General features: G+C 43.0%; 1 protein-coding gene across 6 annotated transcripts in view; it reads left to right on the plus strand.

Moving 5' to 3' along the window:
• Nucleotides 1-24,522, plus strand: part of inpp4b (inositol polyphosphate-4-phosphatase type II B) — a 222,570-nt gene that overhangs the window by 163,675 nt on the left and 34,373 nt on the right. For all 6 annotated transcript variants that reach the window (XM_084043328.1, XM_084043330.1, XM_084043329.1 and 3 more), the window contains 3 exons: nucleotides 5,633-5,816; nucleotides 15,063-15,434; nucleotides 16,588-16,726. In XM_084043328.1, the coding sequence (XP_083899454.1) occupies nucleotides 5,633-5,816; nucleotides 15,063-15,434; nucleotides 16,588-16,726 (695 nt within the window). The remainder of the gene's footprint in view (nucleotides 1-5,632; nucleotides 5,817-15,062; nucleotides 15,435-16,587; nucleotides 16,727-24,522) is intronic.

Raw genomic sequence — 24,522 nt, forward strand, 5'->3', positions numbered from 1 at the left:
ATTGAGGGAACTTAATTAAGATTTGAATAGTTCATTCAGTTTTCATCAACTACAATTGTCATGAATTTACCTTAATAAGCTTAGGAGAAACGTAGCATGACCTCCCGTAAAATACCCCTTATTATGTAACAGGATATACAAGTGAGTCCGATAAATCTTGCTGGAGACGAGAGTGATGCGAGCATAATCTGACAGCCACCTTGAGGGAAATTAATTACAGATTTGAGTACTTGTATTATTGAGTTGCAACTCTTACAGTATGTCTTTGTAACCTTCCATTTCTATAAAGCAAGCACTACTGAAGTGACGAGTTCCCTGACAGACAAACTATTCAGAGGATGAATTGGAGTACTTACTTCTGTTCAAATGTGCACCTTTCCCATCTCTGTCTCTTTCTTCACAAGCACATTCAAGGGTAGGGGTTTATTATGCTGTCTATACCTGTGGTTCTCAACCTGTGGGCTGGGGCCCACTGGTTGGCCGCGAGAGGGTATTGCAAGTGGGCCCCCAAATAAGTGGCAAAACACTAAGCTTTGAATCAGTGTTTTTCAACCTTTTTCATATCAAGGTCCATTATTTATTCTGCATTTGAAATGGGTCCATTTGGTTTCATTTTACACTCTCAAGAGTTAAAGATCTATAAGGGTCCATTTGGTTACTAACTCTCCATCATTTAGCTGGGGACCACCTGGAAACTCCCCAAGGACCACTGGTTGAAAACCACTGCTTTAAATGATAATATGACATTAATATTTAAAACAGATGCACGCTTCCCACCCATCCATCTGACCACTTAAGAGGTCAGTTAAGTGGTCAGATGGGCTACCGATTGGCCGATATAGGCTGCCGTGTTAAGTGGTCGGATTGGGTGGGTCGTGAACGATTTCATGGTTTTCAAGTGGGCCCTGATCCAGAAAAGATTAAGAACCGCTGGTCTATGCCTTGACTTGGTTTGCCATCTTGACTTACACGTGAGGGCTTGGACTGACAGTACTGCTGATGAGGCAATTCAAGTTCCCTTGAACCAAGCCTTAGAGGGGATCAATTCTATCCTCCAGCATCAGGTGGTAGGTCCCCGCATTCATTAGTGCCTGCATGGGCTCACTAATGGGATTGGATTTGTACTTATGTGTCAACAAGGCCGTTATTGAATCTCAGCTTTCTTCTCCGTGTCTTCCGCCGCACCATCCTCAACTCACTCTCTCAGTGCACTCCTATTGGATTTCCTTATACTCCTTCACAGTCAAATCTTGAGTGATAATTTAACTCATTTTTACACTTTAACCCATTCAATCCGGGAACGCATCTACAAATGTCTTCTAAATCCTAACTGGTTTCTGAAAAACGTATGTTGCTATAATAATATCAGTGGTGCTCAAACTTACTCTCTGGATTTTTCTGTGTATTGTCCTGGATAATAGACTTTACTGCCTTCTTTCTTTCCTGCACTCCATTATTAACGTTTTGTACTTTGCCATGGCTGTGGTGTTAGCATTTCAAGGTATTGTATGTGCCACGGTTTTGAGCAGGACTCGAGCGCAGGAAAGAGTAGGTAGGATTTATGGGGTAAGACAAGATTCATTTCACAGGCTGAATACAGGAACAGATCACACAGACAGCATGGAAACAGGCAGGACTGTCAAATAAAACGCATGAATACAGATTGCAGAATTCAACAGGCTTACTTACAGAATAATCGACAGACGATCGGACCCGGCTTGTGTCCAAAATCACATGATACTTGCTACATACTAATCAGTATGCTATTTTTCAACATACTTTTGAGTGCATACACATAGTACGTTTCATTTCGGGCATACTAATGAGACCACATGGAATGTTAGGAAAGTACCCCATCTTGTGACAAAGCTGGGGTACTACACATACAGTAGGCCTACATGTTCCCGTTTCATCATCCGGGTTTTTGACCAATAAGCACCTTTGTTTGACCCGGCGCCGAGACAGCTGACGCTTCTCCGGGTCAAACAAAGGCACCACGTGACGTTGATCCCCTTCCCCTACTCGCTCATACTAGGACATGACGTGTGTGTAGGCAGTAAAATAGCAGTTAAAGGTTGTTTATTGGACATGTCTCAACAAGTATCTACATTCTACTTGTGTTTAATAGTATAATTAAAGTATAATTGACGTTACAACGGAGGTTTGGTCACTTTCCGCCATGTAAATTCTGGTATGTACCGCTTTAATGCATTGTTGGACATTCATAGCAGCGTAGTGTCAGTGTCAATTTAGTATGCATTCTAAAAAGTCTCACATACTAATTTGGCTTACTAAATAGTATGTTGGTATGGCATCAGACGCAGACGCAGCTAGAGGGCAGGGATTAAAGCTTATGTAAAACATAACAAACATGAAACACTGAAAGCATCAGACACGCGTGTCAGCCATTGTTTACAGCGGCTGCAGCCACACTGGATGCATCAAGTCAAAGGCGTCAACATCTGTTGACGCGTCTTTCAGAGATCGGTTCTATTTTGGATCGTCGACGCGCTGCACAGATCAGAGAGAGGAGAACAGAATGAATGGAACATCAGAGCACAGTGCGGACTCCCAGCATGCGTGCGCGTGTGCTTGCGTCATGTACGTGTGTGTTATTGTATTATTTTATGACAGCTGCTGGGAGCAATGAGAGACGTTACAGATGGCAGGTACGGAGGCTCAAGACAAAACACAAAGCAACAATAAAGTGCATTACACAGCCGAATGCATAGAGACAGTTTGACACTTCCAATGGGAATATTTGTTATTCTATTTTTAACAAAAAAAAACGTTTCACTTTCTACACACATGGGCTAACAGGACACAGTTGAACATAATGGGCAATCAACAGAGGTGTAACAAGTGTCGTAGATGGGGGGTGGGGTAGATCATGAGGAGAGAGTGACATCTGCTGGACAGGTAGGACACAGCCGTGTCAGTATGACAAGCTAGACTGGTGGCTTTTGGGAGGTTGGTCATTGGGTGTACGTTCTGTACGGCTGGATATGTCACACTGGCCTGCGTGCGTGCGTGCGTGTGTGCGTGCGTGCGTGCGTGCGAGCGAGCGAGTGAGAGTGTGTGTGTGTCCGTCCTCCACTTTTAGCGAGGCATTTGATTTGTTCAGAGCCAGTGGGTGGCCGTTCTCTAAGGGGCTCATTAGCTGTGATGACAAGGCCAGGAGTTTAATAAAGCTAGCCCGACAAAGTAGCAGCGCAGTAGCTAGCTTCCCTCCACTCTGCCCCTGTGCACCTCATTTGTTCATTGATACATCAGGTAGGGATGTTTCTCACTGGGGGGATTTGTCTTAGGATGCCTCTTTCTTCATGACACACACAAAACAAATACAAGAACATTTCCACGACCGCTGGTTGAGAGTATCATGCCCTCGCAAGTCGCTCTGTATGTCATTGTCTCTTTATGATTCTCTCTTTCCTCCACCTCTACTTACCTCTTTCCCCTCTCTGTCTCTATGTTTCCCTCTCTGTCTTCCAATCCCTCTCCTTCTATTCTATTCTATTCTATCTATCTATCTATCACTCTCTCTCTCGCACGCTCGCTCTATCGCTCGCTCTCTCTATCGCTCGCTCTCTCTCTCAGACCACCTTTATTCTTCCGTCACACCTCAGGGTGTGGCTCGGGGCTCTATATCCTACACAGAAGTTTCTCTGACCCTATTACTGGAAGGGTTGCCGATGACTGCTGCCTTGCCCACTGTCTGCTCACTTCAAATGCCATCTTTCCCTGATGCCAGGGAAGATCAGTGGCAGAAAAGTTGTTGAAAGAGACTTTTACCTGAAAAGACGTTTGATTGTGAGTGATTTGCCCCGAATGTAGGAGCTAATTGACAGACGGAGATGAGTGCGTACGTTTGTACTTGTATTACTCTACTTGTCCCTATTTCATTATTTTCAGCTATTTTCAATGGCGTCCTAAAATGTTGATGGCCTCACAACTATAGTAATACAAATGTGTGTGTGTGTGTGTGTGTGTGTGTGTGTGTGTGTGTGCGCATGTGTGCGTGCATTTGAGTTTAAATAGCTGCCCTGAAATGATAGGGGTATTAATTATGCACGAGGTGAATAAGTGGTCTGACATTGATTGGACCGGCGGTGCAGTTTGCCAGCATTCAGCCACTAGGAAAACCTGGAAAGATGCTGCTGCAACACCACAATAAAATGTAATGTGAACACAGAGATGGACACTCATGGCATACACACACCCAATTATATGCAAACATATACGCGCGCGCACACACACACACACACACACACACACACACACACACACACACACACACACACACACACACACACACACACACACACACACACACACACACACACACAGACTTGCATACGTATGTGTAGCAGTATTGGCTCAGAGCCCCAGCCTTGATGACTAAAAATCTAATATCTCCCCAAGGCCAATTCCCCTTTAGGCTAGTGGTTAAGATGTTGGCTTTCCATGCAGGAGACCAGGGTTTGAATCCTGGGCGTTACACATGCACACACATCTGCCTGCTCCGGGCACGTTAACCACTTGAACCCCAGCATCCCCGTTCTGAGGAGAACGTTCTGTAAAAATAGCAGATCTACAAGCTCACAACACGTTGTATATTTGGAGGACAATGACATGCACCCTCAAGGGTCCATTTGGTTACATTTGCACACTGTAAGTTAAATTAACATTAAGAATTTCACACCGTAGGCATCAGTAGAAAGGAAAGAATCCCCAGCCTCCTGTAAATAACTCAAAACATGGCTCCAGTAATATCCAACTGATCTTGGCAACAGGGCTCACTAATGCCTTCAGAGAATGATTATGCCATATTGTGTTACTAGGTAATATGGTTAAAAGATCCAAGAGAGGCCTGTTTGTGATTACCCAACACCTCACCCAGCACAATCAATGGGCCATTACAAATTGTAAATTGGACAAAATAACGGTGTGACAACAGTGGGCTCGGCTCGCACTACAATTCACAATCATATCACATTACACATGCCCTGAATAGAAATGAACTGGCATCAATGAATCTTTCCCACAATGGGTGTTTCATAACTCTTAAGGCAGTGGATACTCTGTCAGCGGACATTGATTGGATCTAAATAACTGTGTGGGCTTAGCTTCTGGCTATATTATCATCGACCCAACCTTCAGCCTTATACAATTCTTTTAGCTTTGATTTCAGGCTGTATCTGGATGGGCGGGAGGATAACACTGTCCTTGAACATGAGGCTGATTTGTTCAGTGGAAACCAATTAAGTCTCTGTATTTATTTATTTATTTATTGTAGTTAAATTTAGACCCGCTTTTGAAAATCCCATGGAAACTATGAAAATGTCATTGAGTCCATAGCCTACCTTTCGTAGCTGTCAGCAATAAAGTGAAGCTTTTTGTACACGTACGCAATGGTCCTGAATAATCGAAGACTTTCTCTATCCTGCTTCCTCTCTTGTTCTCATCACTTCACCAGTCACCACCAACCCTAAACCAACCATCTTAAGTTCAAGTTTTGCTGTATTATCGCTTTATTTGGAATGAAAGTTAAGAACAATATTTCCAAAGCATCTGTCTTTACCCCCCCCCCCCCTCTCTCTCTCTCTCTCTCTCTCTCTCTCTCTCTCTAAAGCTTCAGCACAGCGTACCAGTGTATCTACTACTCCCCAGAGCACACAGCCAAAGCCCAGGAAGTACTGAGCACGATAAGCCAGCTTCAGCCTCTCATCTCCAGCCTGGCCGACCAGCTGCTGCAAACCGCCCAGGACCGCTCTGCCCCCGGCCTGAGGGACGCGCTTAAAAACCTAGCCGACAAGGTGAGGATTGACCACCCCCGAACCACCATGCACCTTTCACTCCAAAACCTACTGGATTCTGCTTGCTTGTATCTGTATCGCATTAATGCTACACACAAGTATTTCTCTAAAGTTACACAATAGAAAGAATAATAATAACCCAATGACATGAAAACACTTATTTGTTAATTTGACATCCGTAGCACCAAGGCAGGTAACAAAAACCAGGACCATTATGCATGACAATATACAAGTACAAATATACAAATACACAAGTAGAGAAAACACCTAGTTTTCAGAGGCTGTGTAGTGAGAGAAAACAACAAAACAATGTTTTCCCCCAAACAATTCAATTCAGAGATGGAGCCAAGTAGCCAACAAGCTAGTGTTTGCAGAAAGCATACAGAATTTCTCATCTAGCTGCCTCGCAGCTTTTGACATCACATAGGCTTTTCCCCATGTGATGTTGTGTGATACATCAACAACAACAAAGGTCCATTTTGAATCCTGAGCTCTGGCAATATGTAAGTTAATGTAAGCAGCCCAATAGTTCTATAAGCCTATTGCCTGTAGTTATAGTTGACGTTTTATTCTAGCACCTACCTATGCGATACTGGCCTTCATTCATTTACAGTATGTGCAAAGAGTCTCACTCCAATGACTTTGTTGTAGCCTGTGGTTTGCCTGTGCCAATAGTCTTGAATGAAGAAGCTCAGATTCTTCCCCAAAAGGTTAATGAGGGGCCTTGAGGGCGGTCTTACCGGTCTAGTGGTCTGGGTTTGATGTATGACTTCTCTAACATATGATTGTCAATCTGAAGGGACTACTGAATGTCAGTGACATGTACCACCTTCGCTATGCTGTTGAAATGGTTTTAGTTTCTCATCCTCAGGGTTTGTGCACCTCAAGGTTTCTCATATTCTCCCCCCAAGAGGCTGTCTATGTTACTCTGAGCTTTCTGTCTAACATAGGCATATAGGCATAACAGGCATGAGTGAGGCAGATCTGCTGTGTTGTGTTTTATCCTCAGGTTTCCAAACCAGATGGGATGAGCAGCAGTAATGCTTAATTTATACATTGCGATTGCATTGCGGCATTAAGAGCTTGTAGATCGGCAGTTTTCGGCAAGCAACATCGTTGTACAACAAAGTAGAAACAGACCTCTCAGCGTGTCACATTGGTTTAACGAGGCTGCCTACAAAACCAAACGTTTTATCAATGGAGCGTAAATCTTTAACCTTCAATGGGTTCGGAATCCTTTTGACATGGTCTCACACTTGATAGTCCTCATAAAATATCCATAACTCATTGTAAAAATGTCAAAACAACAAAAGTTAAAAGCAGGGTTGGGGAGTTTATGAGGATGTGGCATTAACCTTTTTTTGATTTTTTAATCGGTTATAATTAATGAATTATATCTATTGCTGTCAGGCTGCAATCTGTTATTAGGTGTGTATGTGTTTTTTTCTTCTCACCACTGTGGAATGGAGGCTAAATCAACCTGCTTAATTGGTACCTTTGCTCTGTCACCACTTCAAGTTCATCCATGATTCGACCTGCACTCACTCGGCTCTTTGATTGAAATCATGCTTGGTTTGTGTATATTATATGTGCGTGAATGTGTACGTACTTGTAGTGATCTTTGAACTTTGTGAAAATCTAATCTGACCATACGCATGAATTATAGTGGGATCACCGACAATGTAGTTATAGTAGGGGTTCAACCTTGAAGGGCTGAAACCGTATTGTTGTATTTATTTTTCCTTCTACTCTTGCTGCCATTTTGCACATTTTACAAGGGAGATGGTAAATTTTCAACAATGATTGGAATTCTGCACTACAAATTCCTGTATTGCTGCTGGTTCTGAGTCGGTTGGAGCTATGTGTGTGTATGAGGAGTCAAGTGGCCGTCTTTGTCTTTTTCTGTAAAAAAATTGTGTTTTAATTTTACCCACTCGCGATAGTTTGAGAACCGCTGTTTTAGAAGAAAATGGTAATCAATTGTCACATTAATGTGACAAAAGGTGCTTTATTCTGCCACAATCCATTCCAGATATCATTGCATGTGAATAGCTGGAGCGCTGAAGGTGAGAAAAAGGTCCCTTTTGTGTGTGCAGGGAGGCAGGCAAGGGACTGGCTCTAGGACAATGGAAGAGGGAGAAATCATTTCAGGCTTCCAAAGGAGCAACATGACATTTTAATTTTAAAACTGCGATCGCTTTAAACTCGATTTAGAGGTTAATTTCTTCTCATTTGGACTTAACAAAACAGAAAAGGGGAGGGATTGATCTTGCAACATTATTGTACGATTGTATAAAAGATAGATTTCACATGATCTGATTTGATTTAACAGCCAAGTGAGTTTGACTATTTTCTTCCCTGTGGAATCTTGGAGGACTAAATGTGACTTGATATCTACAGTATGCATTGTTTTCAGTTTTGAAATGTATGTGAATGATATATTTCTAGTTTCTGAACCTATATTTAAGTGTTTTTAAAGGGTTATTTTATGCAGTTTTTTTTTGTTGCTTTATTTATATATCAGAGTTTAAAGATATGGCAGGGAGAAGGGAGTCATGATGGGAGTTGGATTCAAACTCAGGTCTTCGCAAACAAACCTGTCGTTTAGTTTACTAACTGGCTTAACCACCAGGCACCCCTATTTGCCTTAGCTCATTTTTGCCAACATTAGATGAGACCTTGGCCTCTCCTTTAAAGTGTGCAGCCCATAATGGTCCCACCTTTTTCTTGCTGGATACAATAACCGCCCAAGAATAGAATGAGGAGGAAAATCACAAGATGAGTCTGTTTATGGTGAGGCCAAATCATATTTTACTTAAGTATGAAAACGCTAATGACAGCGCCCAGCCTGCACACTACAAACGCATGCTCAGTGTGAAGATTATATTAAACCCACATAGTTAAATTTGAAGCTAGCCTGCTATGTTGTGAAAGAGACCGCAGGTCTCGCTTGTGTTGTGTTAAGAACTTCAGGAGCACATTTTGGAAAGGCAACAACGCATGAAATCGACTTTGTGTAGCTCAAAGCGTCCTTGTTTTTATGCTTACATTATGTTAACTGTTGCCATGTTTTCCAGTATTTATGTCACAAAGGGATACTTTCCTCTGACCAAACTCCTGTACATCTCTGCCCGACTGGGCAGGCTTTTAACCATTCTGCGCCAAACAGAGCCAAACCGCACAAAAAACTAAAATGCAATTGGAACAGTTATTAACCGTTCTCAGAACCACGCTATGATGCAGTGGGAAAGGGCCCTTTGTCTGTGTGCCAAGCCCCACTCACAAAGGATTTTATTATAGAAAAGTCTTTGTGAGCTATCTCTGTTCCCTCCAGCCGTGTCTCGGGACTAGTCAGAATGTCGCACGCACCTGCAACAGATATATGAGAAAAGTTGGAGGATTAGATCCACTATGCTCAATTATATTGAATTTCTGACGAGTCTAGAGGTCATGTACCCATACAGTACACACAGACAGTGTCCTCACAGCTGAGTGTTATTGGAGTCTTGACAGCAATATCCATTATACACACACACACACACACACACACACACACACACACACACACACACACACACACACACACACACACACACACACACACACACACACACACACACACACACACACACACACACGCTCAGAAGCACACACCCATCTTCATTTCACAAGAACTGTTTTGCAGAGTTTTAAAAGAGCTCTAGTTTTTTACTCATCCTCTCCCTCTAAAATCGGTCATGGAGTTGTTTTACGGATTCCTTTCATCCTTTCAGATCAAAAAATTGTAAGAACCTCTTTTGTCTCTGCTAAGCATTTTTCTTCTGACTTGCACTTTTATTCAAGTTCACAACGGCAGGTGTATCGAAGGAATACCTTCACCGGGACTCATCTCCAGGGACTCCAGGGAGGGGGTTTAGATCTTGTAAGGCAGGTATGTCTGGAAGAATAAAAAAGACTTAGGTGTTCCTTCCTATTTTGGGTGGGAGCAAATGTTCCTTTGGTAAACAATAACAAAAATCAAGGCTGAGCAGCTTTCCTCACTTGCCCCAGGCAAGTGAAAAATAATTTTATAAATAAGGCAGAATCATTGTGCCTTACAGTATAATACATACATACAACTTGAATAAATATTGGTGGTACTTCGACCAACCAAGAAGGGTGCTTCCAAAAAGATTTGTGTTGATTGGTATAGATTGGAATAGCTATACTAGAGGTTCGGGCCATTACATGGCCCTCACATCTATGCCCATATATGGATATCTAATATTAATAATAATAATAATGATAATAATAATACATCAGACTTATATAGCGCTTTTCTTAGTACCCAAAGTCGCTTTACAAAACAAATCAAAATAAGTGTTGAGTTAGGCGGGTAAAACAAGTCTGAAAAGGTGGGTTTTTAGGGTGGCTTTGAACAAGGAAAAAGTGGGGGCGGCTTTGATGTGAGGTGGGAGTGATTTCCAAAGGGAGGCGGCTGCAACTGAAAAAGCTGTGTGTGAGAGTTCGGGCCGCTATCATACATAGCGGCCCGAACTCTAGATGTTAGGGCCGCTACGTGGCCCAAACCGCTAGAATATAGATTAGCATATACTGTATACAGTAGATAGACAGACAGACATACATAGGAGAGCAAAAGCAAGGAGACGCAGGCAAATGGAGAATCCCTGGGATTTCATCTAGCATTTCTGGCAGCCTCTGGAACGTTGCTTTAAGCAAATTTGCCAACCCCGCGACCGAACAGTTAAGAAGTGCAAATATGACCAGGACCGCATGAAATACAGTGCCGCCACTATGTCCTTGTTCGCCGGTCTGTGGAAAGATAATGAATAATAAATGTCCTCATAGATTGCAAATTAACATTGTGGCCTGATAAGGAGGCTTCAATTTGAATATGGATTGACATTTTGAATCCATGGCTTATGCGATTTTTCACTCATTTCAATACATTTAGCTGAAAAGACTTTGACTGTATTTGTTGGTGGTTTGAGCATTTTCATCCTTGTAAAAGTCTTTACATGTGTCTGCATACCATGTTATCTATCGTAGAATATATTGTAGTTCCCATAGGAATGGTCTCTTCTCAGGCAATTACCAACGTCACTTTGAGTTCTGCCATTATTGACTCACAGTAATTACAGACATAGTGTGAATATGAACTAGGCAATTTCCTGCTAATGTATGACTATATAGTACGTATGACAGGCAACAACGGTGGTATCTTAAAATAAATAAAATAAAACAGTCTTTGATGCTCAGTCCTTTCATCAATATGCATCCCTAAATGCCATATTCCATATTTTTAACTAGCATCTTAATCAGTATAATCAGGCACTGTAACCAACACTATAATGTGTTTTGTCAATAAACAATAAAAATATATTATATAGTATATAGTATTCTAATTGTACTGTAGGATAGATAGTACAGATGGGTTGTTGTGAAAGTCTATATTGCAGCACATCCATAATGTTGAGACACAGAGAGCATGTGATCAATAAACAAACAGTCTCTGTTTACCCTTTCAGGAAGCACCGCTGTGAACAACAAACAATACTAAATCGCTATAGCTTGCCTGCTTGGGCATCACCAGAGGTTTTGTCTCCACACACTTCCCAGTTCGCTCCCACGTACAGCCAAACAAATGGGATGTTTGACCTGCTGTATCAAAATGTGTGTTTTTGTTTTACTGTAGGAGCTACAGGAAGGGGATTTCCTTCATTCCTTCAAGCCCAGAGATGTTTTCGCCCCTGTCTGTTTGTCTGTTTGTTTGTCTGTCTGTGAGACTGTGAACAGCTAGGCTCCGGCACCGCTGGAGCGATTGGCGTGAAATTTGCATGCACACTCCCAGTAGGCCAAGGAAGAACCTAAAAATAGAATATAAAAACATTTATCAACCTCATAGCGGCGCTATAACAGGCTGCTTCACACTATAACTCTGAAACTGTACATCATACAATCACAGTCCTAAAACTCAGGTCATACAGTCAAAACATTGTCCTTGGCTCATGTTGCAACTCCCCATATAGGCCACACACAGTTCCACCTGACAAGATCTTTTTCAAAACACAGTTTTAGCTACTACTCCTACAGATTTTGTCCCAAACTCTCTGTATAGTTGTGTTCAAGAAAAGGTGGCGGGCTGATGATGTCTGTCAGATTTTTCAGATTCCATTCCAATTGGCTATACGATTGAGAGGCCTCTAAACAAAACAGAGTTTCTTATTCTTATCTCTGAGTGAAACCTCCAGAATTACTGCCTAAATCCACCTTCTGATTGGTCCCTCCTGCAGGTCACTTATCACCAGGATCTGATCACGGTCATTGTGATAGGAACCTGAAACATTTCAAATTATGTTAATCAAACGGTGTGTGTCGATAGATGTATCTGCTCCTTGATGGCCAGGAAGTTCATATCTTCCTTCTAGAAGATCTTAGGGAGGTGCAATCTGGGAACCCATCGCCAAATAAAAAGGAAAAACAGCGCCCTCTGCTGTTTTTTACTCTTTCACTTGGCTCTGGGGGGAGCAAAATGGAGCACCCGTGCGCAAGGAAACCGGGGTTTTTGGTCTGCCCTCAGCGCTCCACTTCCAGTGGTGCGCTTATGTTTTCATTCCCACTAACAATATTTCTACAAGGAACACTAACACCACTTCTCCCAGAGAACATGGATCGTTTTGGTTATAAGCCCACTTGTTTCTATGATGAAAGAGCAAGTTAAAATGTGAATATCTTTCCGTGGTTTTGTCTGCTCCGAGGACGCTATTGTTAAATGAGTTTCGGTTTGTTTTCAGTGGTATGCGAGAGCAGACAGTAAATCCCGCCCACTACATTTGATTGGGTAAAGCGCGGCCTGCTTCCTGATCTGAAGGCACGCCCACTTGTAGGCCAGTGCGTACATGTTATGACGAACCCCCCCGACAGATTCAAGTGGAGAGCAGAATCTGTTCTTGAGAGATTAAGGGAGGTGTGACAGAACATCCATCCTCAAGGGAAGTGCAGCTTTGAAGCGGTATGTTGCAAGAAAGGAGGAGACTCCTTTAGCTGCAATACATTTCCTGACTTCCACCTCCTCAGCCAAGTACCGCATTGCCAGTGCCACCAGTACTGCACTGCCAGTATCGCCAGTACTGCACTGCCAGCACTGCCAGTACTTCAAACTTCACTGAAGTTTCTCTGCAGATGCAGTATAGCTTGGCGTTGTGAAAGCCAACTATTATCCTTCAACTCCTAGACAATGAAATAGAGAAAGCAGATAAACTGACAGCGAGTTAATTAATATGCAAATAAGCCTGCAGTAGATGGTAGAAATATGCTAGTTGTATTATTGAAATATGCATAACATTTCTCACCTTGATTTCAGGTCAATGATCCCTAGAGCACAGCTGACTTTATAGCAGTTTCTAGAGCTTTGTTCAGAATGCAGGCAAATCTTTTTTTTCTTTCTCAAATACGATCTTTAGGACTGACTACCTACAATGTTATTTGAAAGTGATCAAATCAGACTTGTGTATTCAGACAGGCATTGTTTACCTATCTGCAGTGGTTGCTGTGGTAACAATGTAATGACATAGGCGTAAGTAATGCATAACTTATACTCTGGCGTGCGTGCGTGCATGCGTCTCAACGCTCATCCAAGTAACATTCTCTCCCCCTCACTCCCTACCCCCGATGTCTCCCGTTTCAGCAGTCTCTCAAGAAGAATCTGTTCTCCCTCCACCACACAGGAGGGGGAAGGAGCAGCAGGAGATGGAGGGTACTTGGGGGTGTATATCTGCCCGACAAATATGCAACAATCATTTTCTTTTTGGAAAATAGAACTCTCAGCTCATGTGTTTTGTTAGACCACATTTTGTTGTGGTAATAGAATTGCTTACTGTGGAGCTAACTCAATTATTCTTGAGGGCTCTTGTTGTCTTGTTTTCTCCGTGCGGCAGTGGGCGGTCAGCGAAGGTGAGCCTCCTCGCCTCGGTGGCGGCTTCGACATACAGTGGCTCATTGAATTTGAATTTGAGATCAAAGGAGGTGCGCCCCCTCAGAGGAGTGGCTCTGGCACTGAGTAATTGAATTGTTTGTTGTGTGTTAGTTGTTTTTCTTTTTTTCTCTTTTTGCCTCACAGCTCACAGCCCACGACTCAGCACTGCAGAGGCAGTAATGGAGGCTAGAGCGGCTTTGTTGCTGAAGTAGAATGTTCATTTTCTCCTCGTTTCTCCCCCTCCGTTCATCCTCTGTAAACAGCCTCCCTGTTCTCCCGCTTCACAACTTACCTCTTTGGTTCCACCTGTTATTGTGTGCAGCTCCCTCGCCGCCATCATTCTGTCTCTCTCTCTCCACAGTGCTCTCACTGACTCTCTCTTGTGTTCTCTTTCTCTTCCTCTCCACATCTCATTCTCTGTCTCTCTGTCTCACTAGCTGTGTCTATTTCTCTCGGTCTCTTTCTCTCACTGTCTCTACCTCTGTGGAGTGAAAAGTAAAGAATTACTATATTGTCTGCGCTGAAGGTTCCGGAAGAGTGCTGAGATTGGTTGTAGCTAGATTGATAGGTCCTGATTGGCTGTTCTCTGGTTAAGAGCCCGATACGGCCCTGGATCGGTGGCAGCATGAAGTTCAGCAGTCCTAATAAAGAAACCATCTTCGATTGAATGCTCAGCTCTTTGTTGTTAATCAAACCATAAGGATCAAGTTTCACTGTTGAAGACGCAACTATTATGTACTTGCGCGCGCTCTCTCTCTCTCTCTCTCTCTCTCTCTCTCTCTCTCTCTCTCTCTCTCTCTCTCTCTCTCTCTCTCTCATATTAATGACTGTATATGATTGCAATGTCTGTTCATGATCTTGGATCTGAAGCACATCTAGCTATGCTATACCATAAGGCCTAGGATGAACAAACTTTGTAGGTTACATCTTGGAAAGGCTGTGTGTCTACCAGACGTGTGTCACTGTGACCCTAAAAACACTGCTTTGTCATTTACATAATGTACAGTATATGTACATTAAGAAACATTGACATACAGGTTATGAATAACTGTCAACAATATGATGCAATGGTTAAATAAAAGTATCACGTTCTCCCTCTCTTTACCACTTCCTTTCCTGCCCTCTCATTCTTCCATTTTCTCTCTCCACCTCTATCCTACACTTTTCACTTTTTACCCTTATCTTCTGCTTCTGCTTTATTCCTACTATCTCTCATCTGTCCCCCCCACCCCTCCCTCCCCTCTCTCTCTTTCTCCCCGTTACCCCAACAGACGGAGCAGTTTGTCCATGCACTTAAAGACGAGCTGGTGAAGAGCGCTCTGCTGGCTCTGCATGCCGCACGACCTGGCTACGTGTCCAAGACCCAGAACCAGCCCACGGCCCAACCCCAGGCGGGCCACCACCACCAGGGTCACCAGAGCCCCAACTCGGCCAGTACCCAGAATCATCACCAAAGCCCAGTCCACAACCTCCCGGGCCACAGTCCGGCCACATCGGTCACGGAAGCCCCAGTGTGCAACAACGTGGAAGGGTCAGAGGTCACAAGCCAAGGGGAAGGGGGCGCTCCACTCGCTCCCCCTTTATCGTCACTGACGTGCCAGGACTTTATCCCGCACCACAAAGAGTATGACGAGGAGGAATGGGCAAGTCATGGCCATGTTTATCTCTTTTCAGATGTAATGAAGAGTATGGGACAGAAGTGGTTCTCAAAGTGGGGTTCGGGGACCCCCAGGGGTCCTTGGGGGGGGGGTTCCAAGGGGTCCCTAACAATCTGTTAATAATAGCATCCAAATCAGTTTAACCTAATGTATTTTGAGCTTGTAGATCTGCTATTTTGGGAAGAAAATTGTGGGGAAAAACAACAAATCTAGAATATTTTTGAGACATTTTAACAACACAAAATCTGGCAAAATACACATTAAGTTGAGGTGTCCCATTTGCTTGTCTACCAATAATTTGCAGTGGTGACATGACCACATGAGCATGATCACAGTATGTGATTTTCTATTCAGAAAGATGGAGCGCTTATCCAAAAATAATGAGCATCTGTTACCAAGTGCCTGTACTGTTTCTCATTGAGTGTGTGAGTGTGTGTGTGTGTGTGTGTGTGTGTGTGTGTGTGTGTGTGTGTGTGTGTGTGTGTGTGTGTGTGTGTGTGTGTGTGTGTGTGTGTGTGTGTGTGTGTGTGTGTGTGTGTGTGTGTGTGTGTGTGTGTGTGTAAAATACATCTGACATATTATGTGTGCCCGCTCAGATATCCTTCTAAGTGTGAATCCTTGTAAATGTACTGTGTGAGAGAAAGGGAGTGGGGTCCATTTGCGATGCTACAGTGTAACAGCAGGAGTCCCAACCACTGCAGAGTAATTAGCTCTTGGATGTTTCTCAACTGTTATGAGATGTTCAAAAACCTCACCTCTAAGAGCAAGCAAGAGACCCAAATTCACTCCAAAACATACACACACACACACACACACACACACACACACACACACACACACACACACACACACAAGCTTGTGCGAGCGGGTGCGCGAGCATGGACAGAGACACACAAAAATGCTATTAAATCTCAAATCTGGGATAGAGACCAAAAAAGAGTGACAACACTTTGAGGGGAATCTGAGAATAATAACTCCCAGTTCCCACATAATCTCTATGACACAGAGGAGGTTGAAAGGATAAAGTTTTGATGAGTGACAGTCTGAGAAATGAACTGAAGGGAGACACACAGGGAGACAGACGCTGGCATGCTGAGTTGACCTGAGGTGACTGTTGACTTGTGTGTGTCTCCTGTAGGACAGAGTGTGGGCCAGTGTGGCCAAGAGTCTCAACTGTGTCATCGCCATGGTGGATAAACTCCAGGAGCAAGACAACGGTAGGAGGGAGCCAATCACAGAGCAGAAACTGGCCGATGTCATCACTTCCCACAACCCTGGTAAATAAACATTTAAAAGGAAAAAAGGGTAAACAAATTAAACAAATCTTTTCAAGAATATTTTCATTTACTTTTGTTTGGCTATATCAGTCGTCTTTATGCAAAGAGCCGCCCGTCATTCAGAGCCGTCTGGGAGAAATGCGGGGCCCGGTGCGGAGTTGGCGAGCACGCACGCGCGCGCAGCGCGCGTGCGTGCGTGGAGTACCCGCGCGCGCGCGCGCGATTTTTTTGCGGTTTCTGTTGGATATATCCGAGTTTTGGGTGGTTATTTGCGGTTATTTTTGCCCTCAAAACATTAAGTTGGGTGTCATGTTGGGTGTCATGTTAAAAAAAAAATGTTCCCGTTTTTTTGCGAGGCCCCCCGTAGCGCGGGGCCCGGTGCGGCCGCACCGTTCGCACCACCCTTCCTGCGGCTCTGCCGTCATTGCATCCAAGGACAGGATTTTGCTGCCGGCCACCAGCCAAGGTTGTATACTCAACCAACAATTTTGGCAACCATGCAACCATCGTTTGGAGGGCCCTACACCCTTTCTAAAAAACTTTTTTCATGGTAAAATGCTGGAAATGCATACGCAATTTAGTTTCCTGCCCTGAGACAACATTAGAAAAAATCACACCCAGTGTGAAGAGAGTGGTGCCTTTACGTGTTTTTACTCATTTTAACATCTTTTACGTATTTTTACTCATTTTAAGTATTTTTACTCAGTTTAAGTATTTTTACTCAAAAGTGTGTGTGTGTGTGTGTGTGTGTGTGTGTGTGTGTGTGTGTGTGTGTGTGTGTGTGTGTGTGTGTGTGTGTGTGTGTGTGTGTGCGCGCGTGTGTGTGTTGCACTCCTGTTTGTGTATAATTAGTGTAACTGGTTGCATCTTTGTGTTGCAATCAGCCGCAGCTGTTGAGGTCATGGTGAGGTCGTGCTCATACGGACACACACACACACACACACACACACACACACGGACAAAGTCACGTATAGGAGTGGTTGCCACCACTCAAAAATTGCTCTTCATTGGATTGATTGATTGATTGAATACTTTATTAACAGTTTGCAAAACAGTACAGTTGTACGATCATACAATGATGCTAAAAGGATAAAGGTCATTTCAGACGGGAAGCGGCCGACGCGCCTATGTAATTAATTTTCAATGAGAGGCGGGCGATTATTTGGGACGTGCGTAGAAGTTGAGGGGCGGTGACGCAGGCGGGCGCGGTCCTGTGAAATTCTCGCGCTCATTTGTGCACACACGCGCGGGCGGCAACAGCCGGATTGTGGTGAGCTTTTCTTTTCTAGGACCAGTTACAAATTGCAGACATGTGCTCTTTTATGGCGGTTTTGAAGGAGGGTAAGGAGTAACACATTTGATGGCTGTTGTTAGGGCATTCCACATTTCGGTGGCATAGCAGTAGAACGAATTGAACCCTATGTTTGTGCCGAATTTCGGTTGAACGAGATCAGTGGAGCTCCCTCTGGTGTTGTGCCTGTGTGTGAATATGATGATGAGCTAGACTAGCGGGGTTGAGGTGCACCTTCAGTCATAGATTCATTGTCCGTCTGCATAAGACTGAGCGACTCGGTCAGTCTTTTGTGCCGGTAGCCATTAAGCTACATAACCAAGTCCCCATGTGTTCTGTTCTATCCATGGATTAATACACTAGTATCATAATTAGAGGCCTGCTAGGCTAACTGCTGTGCAGGTTTTAATGTTGATGGATTGCATGTTCTTCATTATGTTCACTATAGATTGGCAACATTTTTATTTATCCATATTCCTACTGTATACTGTAGCTGGCTGACACTCTACATATATCGGCCCCACATGATATCCACTATCTATAGTCTTAAAGTTATGCATTCATGGACAATAGATGTACAGTATGTCCATATTACTGGTGATAGATTGCACATATTTGTGTACATAGTATTATGTGTCTACATTTATATTTATATCAAGTTCACACATTATGCTAACCCAGTCAGTCTAAGTGCAGATGCCCAGACCAGACTTTATCATTATTTCTGTCTGACTTTTTACTTATTTGTATTAGTCTTATCTTCAAATTCTGTGATTTTGATCTTAATAATGGCCCCCATTAAAACAGTGGTTGAAAGATAAACAGATATGCGATCACGTATAATATTTTTATAGACTAGGGTAGGCCCACTCTAAACTAGATTTTAATATATGCCTATTGTTAATTGTTGATGTACCTTGAGTGTTGCTGTTGTTAACTTATGTTGTATCGTTGTTATATTGTAATGTCTGTATTGTTTCGTTTTTTGGGGGACTACGGATGGAATGTCCTGCTTTGTTTTCATTAATGTGCACTGTCCCAGCCAAACAAATAAATAAATAAAAGTCATTCTTCCCTGCTAGGGCTTAGCAACAATGACATTGCCTTGCTCTTGCTCAGCCCAATATATATGTTGAAAAAAAGCTTAGCTGTCCTACATTAACTGACGTTGCAGATTGCCTGAATTCACTGTGTTGTTTAAATTCTGAACATTACATTAGTACTTTGTAGAATGTGTTTTGTTGCCCCTCTGGCTGTGAGTAAATTAATACCCCCCAAACTCTCTGTAGGCCCTGCAACATTTGCAGAAAAAGAAATTGAAATTCTCTTGTCTTTGCCAGAGAAGATGATGAAAGCTTTATTTAACCATTAACTATTGACCACAAGCAGCCACAATAAGTTTAATCAGTTCCAACTGTCTGTCACACATCTTGCTACAGTGCATGTTAATGATTTATAGTATACTTTGCTTGTTTAGAGGATAGTACAAGCTATCTTATTATCGTCTCTAAATCACTGCAGTGCGCTACTGAACACAGAACTGAAATTGCTGCCAGTCTTTATTCACACAAAGTTGATTGAAGACCTGGTTCACATAAAGGTTGCTGTGTGCTTTTAACGTACAGTGAGCACATGATTTTTATCAATGTGGAACACTCCCCTGAATGTCCCCCAGAGGTCTATAGTTAGCCCCCTCCTTTGTTCCCGCTACGCCAAATCTCTTAGATGGAAATAGCAGATCTACAAGCTCACAACATGTTGCGTTGTGACGCAATGTGAGCTTGTAGATCTGCTATTTTTGCAGAATATTCGTTCCAGGATGGGTTCATGTGTTAAATAATTCTAAATGTTCCAGGCCATCTTGGAAGCATTCCATAATTTTTACAACAATAGCAGAACGAGTATCAGAGTGGAGACGGATCTCTGTTCAAAAAGGAACAAAAAGTCTGCACTTGTTGCCAAAGAAACTGATATTTGATATGCAAGACGAGCCACTTTGACCACAGGCTGCCCAATCTATTTTTTTCCCCAAAGAAATCTTGCCTCAACCTCATGCCCAGACTGAGGGGCAGGCATCTGCAGGTTCCTGCCTACCGACTGGCACACAATGCCCCAACATTACACCAAGCTTGGGAAGGCAGACAGATTTTTTTTCTATGTCTGTGTGTGCATAATATGTGTGCGTACATTTTTTCATGTAGTTTTTTCAATATATATATTGTTATAGGCCTATAGCACTCATACAATTGAATGCAATACAAAGTGCTTACTGTAAAATATATAATATAAAATGATCAAACAAAACGAGAACCGTGAGATCAAAGACAAGTATGAGGAAACCACAGAGACGGCAGACCAATTCACAGCACAATGTACACAAGAAGTCAAATAAATTGTAAAAAAGCTTTGACTAATGGGATTGCAGTTAAGAACTAAGAGATAGAAGCTGAAATGAAATAATAGAACCAGAATAAAAAGAAAGACAAAGGTTAAAATCTAGGCCTAACAGACTATGAACACCCTAGTTAAAAGCCAGGATAAAAATTTGGGTTTTAAATTTGCGTTTAAAAATATCAACATTATCAACTATGTTCAGATCCTCTGGGAGGCCATTCCAGTGGCTCAGACCAGTGTTGTAATGCTGCCTCACCATACTGTATGTTTCAGTTTTAGTTTTTGGATTAATTAAGAGCTTCATTACTTAAAAGCAAATCTCATAAATAGCTGGGTGCAAGGCCATTAAAAGATTTATGAACCAGGTTTTTAATATCAGACCTAAAACTAATCGGCAGCCAATGCCATGATTTTAAAATTGGTGTAATGTGAACTCTCTTTCTGGTCCTGGTCAGTACTCGAGCAGCAGTTTGTTTGTTTGTTTGTTTGTTTGTTTGATGCAGACGTACTGTAAGAGCATTACGGCAATCCAGCTTGCATGTGATAAAAGCATGCATTAGTCTCTCTGTGTTGGCTTCAGAGAGAAGCCGAAATATGCTGGCCAAATTCTTAATATAATAAAAGCATCTGCGAAATATGTGCATTTGTACCATTGCATGTGTGCACATGTGCCTACATTATCTGGCAGCAAGTGCAAGGGAATCCAGTCCATGTAGACACATTGTGAGATAACCATCCCTCCCGAAGCAGCTTTTATTAAGATGCTCTACAGACGTACTGTAGAGCAAGTGGTCACCTGCTTGTCTAACGGAGTAATGAGAGATAGGAGAGGTTTATCGCTTAGACTTGATTGGTTGTTGAGCCAAGGTTGTTGTTGACAAGGCATTGTGGGGAGGTTTGGCTGTTTGGACAGGTGGGCTGGCAGAGGAGTTGACAGTTGGAGCGTTCTGTCTTTTTTTTTAAATCCCATTACCCCCCACCAGCATGACCGCACGCACACACACACACACACACACACACACACACACACACACACACACACACACACACACACCAACCCATCCCTGCACAGAGTGAGGTGGTATTTGCAAAATAAGATAAGACAGGATTGTGTTGACAGGACAGGTTCGAGGCAAATGTAGAAATGTGGTGTACTTGTATGTGTTCCCTACTGTGTTTTCATGTGGAATACTGTGGTAGTGCATCTGAGGATCCCATGCATGCTTCACACTTAATGTGAAGTTGAGAGAGAACATGTGCATTGGTTAAAGTTAGCTTTTTTTTATCTTATTTGGCTGCACACCTCCACCCCCACCAGCACCATTCACTTGGCACCTGTGTATGCACGAACACACACACACACACGCACACACTTTCATTGCTCCCAGAATGCTGTATGGATTGCAGCATGGGGAGAGCAACACATTACCTAGGCAATACTGCCCCCTGTTGTTAGTGGAATCATTCATTCAGATACCGGTGTTCCAACTTGATTTATTGCAGTTACTCTCATAATTCTTTATGAGCCAAATATATGAAGTAATACTGACGTTTATCTGTGGTCCTGAACTCAATAGTCAACCTCTCTCTGTCCACTTTTGATTACCAACCATCAGGTTGATAAACACACTGGCCTTCTGGGCCCCTGACTGGAACAATGTTTCTCTGAAGCTAGTGGTTAACTCTGCATACTAACCACTTGAGCCCTATATACTTCAAAGTACAACATTTTGCGAAAGTAGCCGATGCATTGGGATCTTGTATATTTATTTTATTGTTTAATAATTTAGAACAATTATAGGGAGACCTTTATGTGGTTAAGCTGGAGTACACAATGTCCACTGTTTCTTTACTTTACAGTTACTCATTGACTCACTGTGTTGGACAAAACCACAAAGAAAAGAACTAGGCCAAACATTCTACTGTGCTAACCATCTCAGTGGTGGGACTATACGACCAAAGATGAGAACTATGGCATTGTTGTTTGTTGTTTTACTGGAAGAGGAGGGAGGAAGGGTAGGGGTGTGCATGCATGCCTTCCACGTTCAAGCCACATAACAATCAGTTGGTTTGTGTTTTAGTTTTTAGAATGACATGATTGGATACCATGTGGCCCTGCATTAACAGCCTATTGTCACAAACTGTGTGGGCTGTGTGGACAGTTCAGAATCCTGTCTACCAGTGACATCATCGATGGGGAATCCAAGCTAATAGAAACTGCAGGCTTTCTATTCCTGGAAAGTTGCAATGCAATAATAGAAGCCATTGTTCTCGCATTAATAAAAATCTAAATAAAAAATGTGAAATCATGTTGGGAGAAAAAAACCTGCCTAACGATGATGTCACTGGTAGACGGGTTTCTGGACTGTCCACAGCCCTCCTATGAGACAAAAACAGAGTAGAAAAAAATGGTACCATTTTATCATGAGTATTAGTGAGGACCAATTATATGAAGATAGGTTGAAAATGGGTGAAGTCGTCCTTTAATACATTCTATGAACCATTAATCATGATCATTACATAAGTGAAATACATCAACTATCCATACAGCTTTATACCTGCCACCATGGGTTTAACCAGCAAGCTGGATATAAACATACCAATAGACGGGTTTCCTGTTAGTAAACATGAGAGGAATATGACCGCGCAGAGGAGGGGGAAGCCTATGGGTGCGTTTGGAAATTACGCACCGGAGCACAATCGCCTATTAGTTTGTATTGGCCAGTGCGCTCACTGCCGCTCAGGGCTGTATTTTCGAACGCGCCTTTCACCCGGGCATGCGCAGATTGCGCATTCTGCTCTGTGATGACGTCGCGCGGAAATCCGTCTATAGAGCACTGAAGTCCTGACGTCACTTCCAGTAGAGGGCGCTGTTGCGCTGGTTCGTGTCTTTACTTTTTGTGTTGATATCCTCATTGGGGAATCTGAGATTGCCTCATATAAGAACTGTGTTCCAAAAATAAGCACACCACCCTGGCGATTTTACTCATATGGATATGAAGCATCGACTGAAGGTGTAAATGTATACATTTACCCAAAGAGTAACACCATATAAACACTAGAAACGAGAACAACCCAAAGACAACATTTCCCATGAACGCGGCTGCTGTAGGGACAGTGATTTCAGACCCGGAAGTAGTACTTCTTAAGACTTTTAAGGCAGAATGAATCCCATTTTTGCCAGAAACACAAGGGTGGTGTGTTTATGTTTGGAACACAGTTCTTATATGACATGATTTAAGATTCCCAAATGGGGATTTCAACACAAAAAATAAAGCCACGAACCAGTGGAACAGCGCCCTCTAGTGGCAGTGACGTCAGATTTCGGTGCTCTATTTAAAGATCACCCAATTAGGACTCAAACCATTTTTAGCCTCATGCTTGCAGCGGCTCTATAAACAGCACTAGTCCTAGTCGACACCCGAGTGATAAAGTGTCGACACCTAAGTGTCATTGGCTGTCCTGGCTGTCCATCACACTTCCCCCCTTTTAAGCCCCCCTTTTAAGCCAATGGGGAGACGAAAATGTAATGGACATGTCAGTCAACGAATTAGACGAGACGAAAATGTTAGGGCGGGACGAATGGAGAAGAGATCCAATCAGAATTACTCTTTTTGAGGGACTAGTTGGGAAGGGAACCAATCAGAACGATCCTCATTGTTAGTTTGGTTGATCCACCCGGAAGCAGACCATATTAGGGGCTAGCATGGACGAAGTTGATTCACAACAAGAGAGCTTCAGGTCGGAGGGTTAGCCTAAATCAGCGTTGTCAAACTGGCGGCCCTCGGGCGTTTTGCGGCCCGCGAAAAGGTCCATGGCGGCCCGCAAAATACTTTTAAAAATAGCCAATTGATACTACATGTAACAGACATAGAGTCGCACTTTGCATTGCGTCCAAGCAACTCTCCCCCCTCCACCACTCGCTGCAGCGAGTACCTCTGATGGCCGGCTATTGTCTCTTCCCAGCTGTGGAATGTTCTGGCTCATTGGCTCGTTAACAGTCTATTCAACTGCTAGTCGCATAGTAATGGCTATACTCTTTGATCCTCACGCACAAGTCAGCCTAGCCGGACATGTTTGCGAACGCGCGCCTCCGCCCAAGTGGAGCTTA

This window comes from Gymnoscopelus microlampas (genome assembly GCF_963454915.1).
Source record: "Gymnoscopelus microlampas genome assembly, chromosome: 2".
Classification (NCBI taxonomy): domain Eukaryota; kingdom Metazoa; phylum Chordata; class Actinopteri; order Myctophiformes; family Myctophidae; genus Gymnoscopelus; species Gymnoscopelus microlampas.